At 43.7% G+C, this 13,282-nt stretch overlaps 1 protein-coding gene across 4 annotated transcripts; it reads left to right on the top strand.

The window, feature by feature from the left end:
* The first annotated feature begins 5,070 nt into the window (after window positions 1–5,070).
* Window positions 5,071–11,803, top strand: LOC146558942 (zinc transporter ZIP3-like). 4 transcript variants are annotated; one of them, XM_085247397.1, is made up of 3 exons: window positions 5,071–5,298; window positions 8,248–8,593; window positions 8,888–11,803. In XM_085247397.1, exons 2-3 carry the CDS (start codon window positions 8,387–8,389, stop codon window positions 9,632–9,634), a joined length of 954 nt encoding a protein of 317 aa, XP_085103523.1. In that variant the 5' UTR covers window positions 5,071–5,298; window positions 8,248–8,386; the 3' UTR covers window positions 9,635–11,803. The 4 variants fall into 4 exon arrangements, with proteins under 4 accessions (XP_085103523.1, XP_085103526.1, XP_085103525.1 ...); XM_085247400.1 differs by having other exon boundaries at window positions 5,225–5,298; window positions 8,287–8,593; XM_085247399.1 differs by having other exon boundaries at window positions 5,225–5,298; window positions 8,284–8,593.
* The last annotated feature ends 1,479 nt before the right edge of the window (window positions 11,804–13,282 follow it).

The raw sequence follows: 13,282 nt of genomic DNA, 5'->3' as shown, positions 1-13,282 counted from the left end.
CTGTAGCATCACAGCACCGAGGCCACTTTTGGATGCATCGACCTGGAGTCGTAGCGCTTTCTTGGGGTTGAAGAAGGAGAGAACTGGGCCTGGTTCTTTAGTGATCAGCTCCTTCATTCGTTGAAAGGCTCTGTCATGGTTCTTGTCCCATACAAACTCACTGTCCTGCTTTAACAGCTGGCGGAGCGGAGCATTTATCTCTGACAGGTGTGGGGCAAATCTTGCTAAATAATTAACCATCCCCAGCACTGTTTCCAATTCTGCCCTGTTCTGTGGGGGCGCCATGTCTTGGACTGCTTTTACTTTTTGTGGATCTGGTTTCAGCCCTTCGTGTGACAATGTGTGACCGAAGTAACTGACCTCTTTGACGCAGATGGTGCACTTGTCAGGGTTCAGTTTTACACCTCTCTCTCTGCTGCGCTGCAGCATGGCCCTCAGGTTGTCGTCATGCGTCGCTGGAACTCATCCTGGGCTGAGATTATGCCGAATGGCAACCTGAGGAAGCGGTACCTGCCAAACACAGTATTAAATGTGGTTAACAGAGATGATTCGTGGCTTAGCTTAATGGCCCAGTAGCCTGATCTGGCGTCCAAAACACTGAAATACTTGGCCCCAGCAAGTTTTGTGGTGACATCCTCCAAGGTGGGTAGAGGGTAATGGGGTCTTTGTATAGCCTTGTTGAGGGGTCTGGGGTCCAGACATATTCTGAGTCTGCCCGTCTTGGGTTTTTCCACGACAACAAGTGCATTCACCCAGTCCGTAGGATCTGTGACCTTGCATATGATTTGATTCCTTTCCATGTTGTCGAGCTCGTCTTTGAGTCGGGCTCGCAGAGCAATGGGAATCCGACGAGGTGGGCTGACTGTGGGTGCAACGTCTGGATTTACATGGAAACTGCATTCACCAGGAAATTCTCCTATCCCTTTGAATACGTCTGCATATTCGTCTAGTATTGCCTGTGAACTGTTGGTTGTCTTGCCTCTTTCCTCCGTCACTGCCATCACGATCCTTACCAGGTTAAGGTCACGGCAAGCTTTCATTGCTAATACAGGTAGGGCGCTTGTGTTAACAACATGGAATTCCAACGTGCAGGTCTTGTCTTTGTGTTTGCATTTTAACTGGCATTTTCCTTCCACGCTGAGTGAGTGTCCCCCATAATCTGTGAGCTTGTGTGTGACAGGCTTCAGTGTCACGTGTGGGAAGAGTGTCTGGAACATGTTAGCTGGAATTGTGTTTGCTTGCGCCCCAGTGTCAACTTTAAACCTCACTGTCTGTGGGGGGGGACCAAGCTGCATGTCTGCATATGTTTGCTCATCATTTCTTCCTTCATTTTCTATGGTGATGCTATCAATGTAGAAACAGTCTTGGTCCTCATCTGTGTCCATAGTTGACATTTCTATGTTCTCTCTCACAGTGTGTACTGATTTGAGGTGGGCTTTTGTCTGCGAAGGGAGTCTTGACCTGCATGCTCTCGCAAAATGGTTCATTTTCTTGCATTTTGCACATTGCTTCCCTTTTGCTGGGCAGGTGTCTTTATTACTGTGTTGTCCGGCACAATAGCTGCACGTTTTTAGTGTTGCATTAGCGTGTTCTTTTGGTCTCACGCTTCTTGTTTGATATTCTTGTCTGTGTGATTTCCTGCCGATGGCGTGCACAGTTTCTTGGCCCCTGGAGTGACCCATAGTTTTTAGCTGCTGCTTTGCTAGCTCGTGTGATCGTGCTATATCTATAGCTTTCTCTAGCGTGAGCTCTGCGCCTTGGCTGAGTAGCTTTTCTCGGACGTGTGGCGAGTTAGTGGCAAATACAATGCGATCCCTGACCATTTCATCTGTATTTGGGTACCCACAGTCTTTAGCAAGTAGTTTCAGTTCCGTAATAAACTGTTCAAATGTCTCATTTTCACCCTGCATCTTTTCATGAAACTTATATCGGGCGTAGATTGGGTTAGCTTTCGGTATGATATAATCAGTGTACTTATCGTAGTACGTCTGAAGCTTTCGGGAGTCGTCTGCCGTGAGCGTCCACGTGTTGTAGACGTCCCGTCCTTTCTCACCGACCCATAGAAGAAGGTAGCTGCATTTGTCTGCCTCCTCCTTCCCCCGAAGAGGACCAGCGAACATTAGCTCGGCGTGCTGCTTGAAACGCCGCCATGCCTCGGGCAGGTTGCTGGAGTCCCAATCCATACGCGGTGTGGGAACGCCGTAAGCCTCCATGTCTGCGCTGTCCGACGGCGAGGGATTGCGTAGAATCCGCTACTCTGACACCATGTGTTGTTTTTGTATGTATACCGAGCTTCTTATTAACTGCACGCACACACTGATCTCTGCTCCGCTTCCACTTTATTTCTTATTCTTTTCCCTTGCCCTGAAGCTTCTTGCTCGCCAGTGAATTACACACATTGCAGCGACACAGTGCCATCTAGTGGCTGATACAAACATAGGTCAACATGCTACACAGGATACTTGAGGGTGCATGGGAGTTTGCCCAACCAGTCTACATGTGTTTTGTGGACTTGGAGAAGGCATTCGACCGTGTCCCTCGGGGTGTCCTGTGGGAGGTGTTGCGGGAATATGGGGTGTCTGGCCCATTGCTACGGGCCATTCGACCATACAACCGTTGCAAGAGCTTGGTTCGCATTGCCGGCAATAAGTCGGACTCGTTCCCGGTGGGTGATGGGCTCCGCCAGGGCTGCCCTTTGTCTCCGGTTCTGTTCATAATTTTTATGGACAGGATTATAGGCGCAGCCAAGTGGCGGAGGGCTTTCGCTTTGGTGGCCTCAGAATCTCATCTCTGATTTTTGCAGATGATGTGGCTCTGTTGGCTTCATCGGGTGAGGGCCTCCAGCTCGCACTGGAACGGTTCGCAGCCGAGTGTGAAGCAGCGGGAATGAGGATCAGCACCTCCAAATCTGAGGCCATGGTTCTCAGCCGGAAAAGGGTGGAGTGCCCACTCTGGGTCGGGGATGAGTTTAGGGCTGCCACGATTAGTCGACTAGTCACGATTACGTCGACTATCAAAATCGTCCACGACTGATTTAATAGTCGACGCGTCGTTTGAAGCTTTGTAAGATCCCAAAAGACGCAGGAATAATAGCAGGATTTAAGAGTGTAATAACGGACTGAAACAGAAGATGGCAGCACTGCATGTACAAGGATGCCAGCTGCCGTTAAACCCCGAAGAAGCAGCAGCTGTGTCCCAGAATTCATAGCGCAGCCCAGCTTAGTTTCCAACAATGGCGGCAGCTAGTTAGTTTTAATATTACTCTTATTATTCTTTCTGGGTCACAAAATAAACGTTTAACATATTTTCAGGCGAGAATGTAGCTGTGTAAACCTCAAATATCTGCTCAGTTTATCAAGACACCACATATTTTCAAAAGCGCTCCGACGTTTTCGGAGACGTCTGTTACCCACTAGCTCGATAGCTAGCCGGGGGCTAGGCTAACTAGAGCCGTGAGAACACCGGACTCCCAGCAAATCGTTTTCAAACCCACCGCAGTCTTTCGCTACTCAGGTTAAACATGATATATGAGTCACTTAGATAACTTAAAAATGTTATTGTTTGGCTTTTTTCAGTATTTTATTTGTTCCTGTTTGGCTGAGATTAAAGTTATAATTTTTACACAGCTGAATAAACGTCAAGCAGACAGCTGATCATCAGAAGTGTGAGATGCTGGAGAATTTACTCCGGTGTCCTGTTATATTTTAGAAAGCAAGGAGTTTATTAAACTTCACCGAAACAATCTGCAAATTTCATTAAAATGTAATAAACTATTATCTTGTCTTTATTTTTAGTTAGCACAGACCTTAAACACTTAAAGCTGTAAGCTAATGATAGTTATATAAGAGCAGATGCTGCTGGTGCAATAAGCTGTACGTTTTACATCCAATGGATGATGATCTGATTAGTCGACTAATCGCAGAAATAATCGGTGACTAGTCGACTATCAAAATAATCGTTTGTGGCAGCCCTAGATGAGTTACTGCCCCAAGTGGAGGAGTTCAAGTATCTCGGGGTCTTGTTCGTGAGTGATGGGAGAAGGGAGCCGGAGATCGACAGACGGATTGGGGCTGCAGCTGCAGTAATGCAGACGCTACACCGGTCCGTCGTGGTGAAGAGGGAGCTGAGTGTAAAAGCGAAGCTCTCAATTTACCGGTCGATCTACGTCCCTACCCTCACCTATGGCCACGAGCTGTGGGTAGTGACCGAAAGAACGAGATCGCGGATACAAGCGGCAGAAATGAGCTTCCTCCGAAGGGTGGCTGGCCTCTCCCTTACAGATAGGGTGAGAAGTTCGGCCATCCGGGAGGGGCTCAGAGTAGAGCAGCTGCTGCTCCACATCGAAAGGAGCCAGCTGAGGTGGTTCGGGCATCTGACAAGGATGCCCCCTGGGCGCCTCCTGGGTGAGGTGTTCCAGGCATGTCCCACCGGGAGGAGGCCCCGGGGCAGACCCAGGACACGCTGGAGAGATTACATCTCTCGGCTGGCCTGGGAACGCCTTGGTATTCCCCCGGATAAGCTGGAGGAGGTGGCTGGGGAGAGGGAGGTCTGGGACTCTTTGCTTAGGCTGCTGCCCCCGCGACCCGGCCCCGGACAAAGCGGATGAAGATGGATGGATTGATGAATAAAAAAAGTCACAAGAAGACAAATCAAGAGCCAGAAAAAACAGAAAACGCTGGTTCCAAAAGTAGAAGTCTACTGAGTCCAGTAAAACACTGGACTAGATGATTTAATTAATTAAGTGTCAAATGTAAGATGGGTTGACTTAAAAAAAAATATTGAAAGAAATATATATTTACAGGAAAACATACACATTTATGAGGGGAGAAATTATAGTGAGAAGGAAACCCGAAGTAGGAATGGCAGAGTTTGGCCATTTCTCATGACTCAAAGGAATAAAAAGAAAAAAGAGGAAGTCCAGTTTATTCAATAACTACTCTTAACCTAATTTCACACCAATCGAAAACAATAACAACATGGTCGACACAATATTTAGCACTTTTGAAAACCTTAAAGAAATTACACGTATATCAAATTTGAATATTTTTCATATAACGGAATATGTTAAAAAAAATGTATGGACAGGAAAAAAAAATCATACTTAAAAATCCGTTAAAACAATTTTCCTTCGGCTGGTCCTTTCAGGGGTCGTGCGTCTCCATCCTTTGTCACGCCAGGACGCTGCACGTCACCCTGTTTGTGGACTACGTCATCACGCCCGGGGGGGTTGCGTTGCGTGATGTAAACGCGGAAGTATTATTGTGCACCTGCAGTAGATGAGAGCGGATGTTCTAACAGGTAAACACGGTGTTTGAGTGATATTTGCGGTTTATCTTGTTGTTTCGGAGCTAAAGCCGCTGTTAAGCGTGAACAGCAAAGGAAAACAACTGCTTTCCCTACCTGAGCGCCACACCGGTTTGTTAGCCTCTTTAGCCCCCCATGAACAAATGACAGAAAGCTAATGCTAGCGTCAAGTTAGCCGCTGTTAGACAGTTTTCGCACGGAAACAGTGCGGTTATTTGCCTTGTGTAAACTTTCATCTTTGTATTACACACTTGATGAAATGGGACCAAAGACGTGATTACAAGTTGTGACGCTGAATTACAATAATAAATACAAATTGATTAGACTGTCAGACGTAAAGGAGGACCCAGTTGTCTTATTATGAAATTACCCACCGGAAGTAGCATGTATTTCCGCTTGGTGGTTTGACATGTTTTTCTCCCGCATCATATTATATATTAATATAACAAATAAAAAACGGATAAAACCAGTGGGACAGAAAACCGGTGAATGGGGTAATCTCCACAATGGGAGAGCTCGCGGTGTTTGTGTTCTGACTAAAGGTAGTAACTGTGTCAAAGGCGACAACAACGCGTTTTAATGGCTGCCACAAACTAATGAAAACCCACCTTCTGATTACATATGACAATACAAATGACCTAACATTCAGATCATTTTTCCCTCAGTAACAGTTTTTCCGAAACGCTATATTTAAGTTTGTAAATTCGATATTTGATAATAGTTAATGTATTAATAGCACGAGTGGTGTCTAAACTCAGGTGTTGCTTTAGGTCATAGGTGTCAAACTCTGGCCTGCGGGCCAAATTTGGCCCACAGCCTAATTACATTTGGCCCGCGAAGCCATACCAAATTACTATCAGAGCTGGCCTACTGGTATTATACAGCTAATATATATTTTGTTTAGTATTAAGCTTTGCTTTGCTTGTTCCATATTCAGTTTTTTAGCTAAATGTGTTTGAGTCCATAAGAAAAGATTCATTCCTATATCTGGAGGAATAAATATATTTCAATAAATATTAACGTTAGCCCGCGACTTTGTTCCAGTTTTGAATTTTGGCCCACTGTGTATTTGAGTTTGACACCCCTGCTTTAGGTGACCTGCAAAGCCACTGTTTCATATTTGCTATTTGGTGTTAAGGCGACAACTCAGGTGATAATTCTCATTGAGATTGAGATTAAAAAGTAAAACATGTGGCCAAGAGTGCAGCAGGAATGGCGACAAATGTAACAAAGCAGTTCTATGGAAGGATTTTAGGAACCCAAATAGGGCTGAATTAAAATTAATGTAGAATACAAAGTAGGTACAATATTACAGTCTTTCAAAACAGGTTATTTCTTTGTTATACATATAACCCCTTTGTAAATCCTGTTGATGTCAGCCTGTTTACCAAAATAAGTAATAATACAGCATTAAACATAGAAAACGTATAGAAATGTCAGCAATACTTTTGTGACAGACAGTCACGTTTTTGGCACAGCGCCGGTGATCCAGATTAACTGGTGAGGATAAAACGGGTGTATCATACACCTGATGTTTTAGGAGGAAATAATGACAAACCAGGAAATAAACTCCAAAGGCACCAAAAAGGCATTTAACTGTTGGCATTGTCTCACAAAAGAACAATGCAGACTCTAACAAACCAACCAGATTAAGCTGTGATACATCTGCACCTGGATTCATCCAACCAGATTTTAGCCAGAGACTTCCTGTTCCCTGTTCAGTACATAAGAGATGACCTCTGCAGCTGTTTTTTGTGTTGCTCCATTACAAAGAAACTCTCAAGTAAATTAAATTTCAGTTTTATTTTCACTGTACTATACTTCTGATTAGTTTAATGGTAGTGTAAGTTGGGGTGTACATAAAGTGTTCGAAAGTTAATATAAGATTTGATATAAGAGTTAAAATTATATTAATATGCAAAAATATCGACTTCCAGGTGGTGGTAATGCATAAACTCTATATTTTTATATGTTCCCCATATGGTATAATTACATACATTCTTCACTCATTTAGAAGTACAGATACTTGTATTTTTTTTAAACTGGTAGAAGATGAAATACAGATTCAACTTATTTACTCAAATAAAAGTGAAAAATACGGCTGAATGTATTTAAGCTGTGAAATTAAAAAGCAGGTCTTTGAAGGACTTTTCTGTTTTTGTGCAAATCTAACTGAACCTCATGTCATAACAATATAATAGTAAAGTAGTATTAATACACGTGAACAGGAGCATTTATTTAAATTCTAATCATTCTAATGAATGTACTCCGCTAGAACACGTGGCTGACTTTGTCTGAACACCTAAACAGAAAAATTAGCATTGTTCTATAAATGATGCATAACTTATTTAAAATGATTTGAAATGGTGGATTTAATGTTGTACTAATAATGACAAGATTGGACCTGCTGACATTTTGTTTATTTCATGGTTTCTTTGTAAGGGAGCGGTACAAAGAACAACTGCAGAGCTCATCTCTGATGATTGAAACAGGAAGTCTCTGGCTAAAAGCTGGTCAGAATGAAACCAGGTGCCATGGAAAATAATGATGGAAATGAGAACATTTACTGAATTCAACACCGGTTAACCTGTAACTTCATCTTGCTCAGGGGCTCTGGCTTTGACCTCTGACCTTCCTCTATAAAATGTCAAACTTCTGTATTGCTTTTTAATTGAAAGAAAATCCAAACCTAAAGATGAGAAGTTATTTTATAATAGTTTGCTGTTAGTAACATGTTTAATTCGTCTCTGTTTAGCTGACTTAATGTTACATGAATGTCCTGATACTAAACTGACTCATTGAACTAAAGAAAGAAAGATGAACACCCCAATTAAGGTATAAGAAAGATGTGAAATATATATGGGGGATATTTGTCGGTCATAATCTTTAGATGCATTCTTCCAGCACAGACCAGTGCAACATGTGTTTATTTCTTGTGTTTAGACCAACATCTGCCTGTGTCTCCTCCACTAAAACCAGCAGAGATGTCCCAGCAGCTCCAGTAAAGCCCATCAGAAGCAGCAGACAGGAGATGACTTTGTGTTCACCGCTCCGTTCGCTCTAGTGTCTCTGAAGCATCAGGATGCAGATCCTGGTGGCCAAGCTGCTTGGCCTGCTGGGCTTGTTCGGCCTTATGCTGGCTGGTGTGCTGGTCCCAGTACGTCTCCTGCTCGTTGACTGTGATAGAGCACAGAGATACAGGAGGCCATTGTCTCTGTGCAATTCATTTGGAGGGGGCGTGTTCCTCGCAACATGCTTCAATGCTCTGCTTCCTACTGTCAGAGATAAGGTAAACACACATCCTCTCACCTTGCACATACTTTGCATTCTTAAAAGTGAAGCCAAACTTTCCAGATGAGTTCATGGGCTCAGTCTCTACTTTCAAGTCTTAGTCTGATTAAACAAAACACAAAGTTCATTTTGTAACTTATGTTCTCACCAGAGCAAAGACTTTGCTCTGATGGTTTGTGTTGTCGTTGGTATTTCATAGCAACTGCTCCCTCAGGATGTCCTGTTTCAGAATACTAAGATAACGATGAAGTTTTATCTGCTTATTGTTGTGGTTTTCGTTTTGCGCCTTCAGGTGGTCGATGTGTTCCAGCAGCTGAAGATCAGCAGCGATTATCCTCTGGCTGAAACAATGATGATGCTCGGCTTCTTCCTCACCGTCTTTATAGAGCAGGCTGTCCTCACCTTCAGGAAGGAGAAGCCATCCTTCATCGACCTCGAGACTTTCAACGCCGGCGGCTCCGAGGCCGGCAGCGACTCTGAGTATGATACCCCTTTTATCTCCTCAGCACGGGGCTCACCGAGCAACGGCGGTCACCGCTCCCACGGCCACCACCACGGACACTTCAACCCGGCCGAGCTGGCGGGGGCGGGTCCTCTGCGGCTGGTCAGCTTGGTCCTCGCTCTGTCCGCACACTCCGCATTCGAGGGCCTGGCGCTCGGCCTGCAGGAGGACGGGGCCAAGCTGGGCAGCCTCTTTCTGGGCGTGGCTGTGCATGAGACACTGGCAGCCATCGCCCTTGGGGTGAGCGTAGCTAAGGCATCTCTCGGCATGAAGGACGCCACCAAGCTGGGTGTGACAGTCAGCCTGATGATTCCGCTGGGCATGGTGGTGGGAATGGGCATAGAGTCGGCCCAGACGCTGGCGGGCAGCATAGTGTCCGTGGTGCTGCAGGGACTCGCTGCCGGAACCTTCCTGTTTGTTACCTTCTTTGAGATCCTCACCCGGGAGCTGGAGGAGAAACAGGACCGGCTGCTCAAAGTGCTTTTCCTCATCATCGGCTACGCCGCACTCGCTGCTCTCGTCTTCATCAAGTGGTGACAGACACCCAGCGATGCCAAACTACACTAAGAGTTCACTTTAATGAAGCAATCAGTTGTGAGAGGCGGGAACATGTGGCGTTTCTATTTGCAGTTTTAAACAGGAAATTACTCTAAAATCAGACTTTTGCCCCTGAAGGACGGATGAGTTCATTTATGTGTTTAATAACTAATATCTGTAAGTGGCTCCAGTGAGACTGCTGCTGCTGCACATCTGGAGCTGTAATATAAGGACACTTCAAATTTCCTTACAGCTACTTTATAGTCTATAACAAACCATTTATGATATTTGTAGGCTGCTTGGAGATGCTAAACAAAGGGGCTTAAAATGTTTTTAACTTATTTTTATAAACCTTTCCGTTACAGTGATTGAATCTCGCATTAGAAACTGCAGGTTGAAGGGGGCGACTGCTACATAGGGCTAGCGCTGCATTCACATATATGTGGGGTAACCAAAAAGTTCCAGGAATGAGCCCCTAAAAATAAAAAGCCGTCACTGATTTACATGTAAGGTCATCTTCTTGGGCACTTCTAGACCGTTTTCAAGGCAGCAGCTATTTTTAGATTGCTTCATGAAAGCCCTGCTAGGTCCTGTTGTACTAAGCTTCCTCTGTCTCCTTCACTGTGTCGACATAAGCCAGAACTGTTTTTAATTTGTGGGAAGCTGAAAAGTGCAAATCTGGTGGTCTGTTAATGTGGAAAAAGGGGTCAGAACAGGGCTTCCAGCAAGACATCTAAAAATAGCTGCTCTGCTAAACACTACCTGGATGTGTCTGAGATGATGACATTGACCAAGAGATTGTTTCATATTAAATATGGTCGGGTTGTTTTTATTTTATAGACTCGTTCTCAGGCCTTTTTGGTCATACCTCATAAGGTAGTATGTAATACCTGACTTCTCAGGATTCCATCTCACTGATATTGTTCCTAACATCTAGCATCCTCCCAGTTTTAGGTCATTTGTTTCTACATAGTTTCAGGCCTAAACGTCAGTTTTTATTTATTAGAGACAGGAGTGGTTCTTACGTTTATGAAACACGCTACATCCTGGACGTTTCTTCTCCAAACTCCGAGTGAAGTCGATTCTTGCCGCTCCACCTATCTGTAAATTGCGAATACAAATGCTTGTCCTCCATTTCTTATTGTCTGTGACATCAGGAAAGTGATGTCACTGATGATGATCAGCTGATTAGCTTTTTCAACATAGTGTGAAGTGAATTTTTCACAGAAGTTTTGTGGATACGCATTCACATTTTCACTTTGTCCAATCTTACTTCTGCCAATCTGCATCTTTACACAGACTTTGCATGTAACAAACAAAGTCTATGCAGAGAGAGACTTTAAAGTTGTGATTCTCAAACGATGAATGACCATGAAAAACAACTTTATTTTAGGAAAAAAGTGTTTTCTGATGCTGCTCGCTGACCTTTTTTAATTCATCTCCTATCCTTTTTAACCCTCACCCATAAAAGGCTGGTGAGCTGTTGTTTGCAAATACAATAACTCGAGAACAAGGCTTGGTCGGCTTTTCTGAAAATCACCTGTGATTTAAAACTTTATACCATAGGAGGCTATGAGGAGGAGGCTGAGGTGGTGGCCCCCACATTATTTTTTATTGGTGATCTTTGTTGTTGTTGCGCTATGAGAAGCACTGCTGTAGAGAGATTCAGGTTTTCATACAAACTGGGAGACCAACTCAAACATTTGGATGTCAAGAAGACGACAGAGGTGCAGTATCAGCGTGCGGGGATGTTACTGATGATGCAAGCCGAACACGTCCATGTTTATAGTTTTATTTACTATTCGTCTACTCAGTAACAAGCGTTTAGCTTAGAGGACTCAGAAATGGAATCAGATTTGTCCTGCTCTCCTAGCCTAGAGCTGTGAGCCAAAGGTGAATCCCAGATATTTTCTGTTAGTTTGTCAAAGCTCTTCAGTTTCTCTTCTGTTTTTACATTCCTGCTGTATTCTCAGAAATGCCCACACAAACACACTGGAGCCTTTTAGCTGCTTTTTCTTTCTTCGCGTGTTCATATTGAGATCTGGATCAGGTTTGTATTTATGATTGTTTTTTGTCATCTTGTCTTGATGTCATTAATATGTTTTGCAAGGTGATTTTTTTTGTGTGTGTATTAGTTGGAAATAAACTGATTACTATCTGATACATCCATTTACGGCTTTGTGTTTGTTGTTTCACTCAGACTGTAGTCTGAACTTAGCCTAGGGCCTGTGCTATGAACCAGGTTTAGTATACCCAGGATATCACCACCATACGGTTTGCTGATAGCAGATTCGAAAACAAAGAGGTTAAATGCATAATACATGACAAAAGCAACGCAGCTGCACAGACTGTAAGGACTCTTTGCAGCCGTTATTCTCCTGTCTGTCTGACATTAAGACTTGGATGGTTCTTAACTTCCTACATCTAAATGAAAGTAAAACTGAAGTCATTGTGTTTGGGCTTCCTAAAGACCCCAACGTTTCCTTTGATTTTATGGGACCCCTAACTTCCAAATGTACTTCCTCCATTAAGAGCCTCGGTGTTACTTTTGACAGTGCTTTTAAATTTGATAAACAAATCAGCTCCGTAGTCAAGGGATCTTTTTATCATCTACGGATTTTAGCTAAAGTCAAGTCCTACCTGTGCAGGAACGATCTAGAAAGGGTGGTCCATGCTTTTATTACTTCACGGCTGGACTACTGTAACTCCCTTTATGCTGGTTTAGATCGTTCCTGTCTGCATCGCCTCCAACTGGTGCAGAACGCTGCTGCTCGCATGCTGACCGGTTCCAGAAAGAGAGACCACATCACTCCGGTCCTCTGCTCTCTCCACTGGCTTCCAGTTGCTTTTAGGATTGATTTTAAAATTTTACTGCTGGTTTTTAAGGTTCTTAACGGTACTGCACCTCCTTACATGGCAGAGCTTCTTAGCATTTACCGCCCCAGGAGATCTTTGAGGTCAGCAGACCTGATGCTTTTAGATGTTCCCAGGTACAGATTAAAGACTAGGGGAGAGAGGGCTTTTGCTGTGGCTGCACCCAGACTGTGGAACAGTTTACCTCCTCACATCAGATTCTCCACAAGCCTAGGAACTTTTAAAACTGCTCTTAAAACTCACCTCTTCTCATTGGCTTTTAGCAAGGTTTAACTTATTGTTTTAATTTATTGTTTTATCAGTGAGGTGTTTTATGTACTTGTGTTTTATTGTATTTTATATTTGTATTTTATTGTACAGCACTTTGGTCAGCCTCGGTTGTTTTTAAATGTGCTTTATAAATAAACTTGACTTGACTTGACTTGAGAACAAAAAAACTGGCTTAGAAATTGTAAACTTTTTGAAGGACATGAGTAGACAAAGGTTAAAGAGGAAATCAGGTGACTGCAGTCATGAAAAACAAAGGACTGGCCTGTAAAACCTTCAGTGCACCCTTACTGCTTCCATGGGAAGTAGAGAGCAAATAGCAGCACGATGCTGCAAATCAAATACATTCGATAACTAATCATCAGCGAGCATGAACGCCTCCATGAAAGCAAAAGTTTTGCCAGTTTGCTGGTCTGGAGCATTCAGGTGTGTGTTAACACATTGCCAGGAGTAAATTCAGCCATAGCTCAGGCCGTGCAATGCTCAGAGAAACTGCAAAACATGGAA

The sequence above is a fragment of the Mchenga conophoros genome, linkage group LG15 (assembly GCF_057382185.1).
Source record: "Mchenga conophoros isolate Kocher_MC1m ecotype Shallow Benthic linkage group LG15, M_conophoros_male_GT1.1, whole genome shotgun sequence".
Classification (NCBI taxonomy): domain Eukaryota; kingdom Metazoa; phylum Chordata; class Actinopteri; order Cichliformes; family Cichlidae; genus Mchenga; species Mchenga conophoros.
The sequence above is the reverse complement of the archived record's forward strand: the minus strand, read 5'-3'. Positions and strand labels throughout refer to the sequence as shown.

Excerpts from the sequence above, each read along its gene's own strand:
- LOC146558942 (XM_085247397.1), top strand. The coding sequence starts at position 8,387 with ATGCAGATCCTGGTGGCCAAGCTGCTTGGCCTGCTGGGCTTGTTCGGC. Across the intron at positions 8,594-8,887 it reads TTCCTACTGTCAGAGATAAG|GTGGTCGATGTGTTCCAGCA; the intron begins GTAAACACACAT and ends TTGCGCCTTCAG.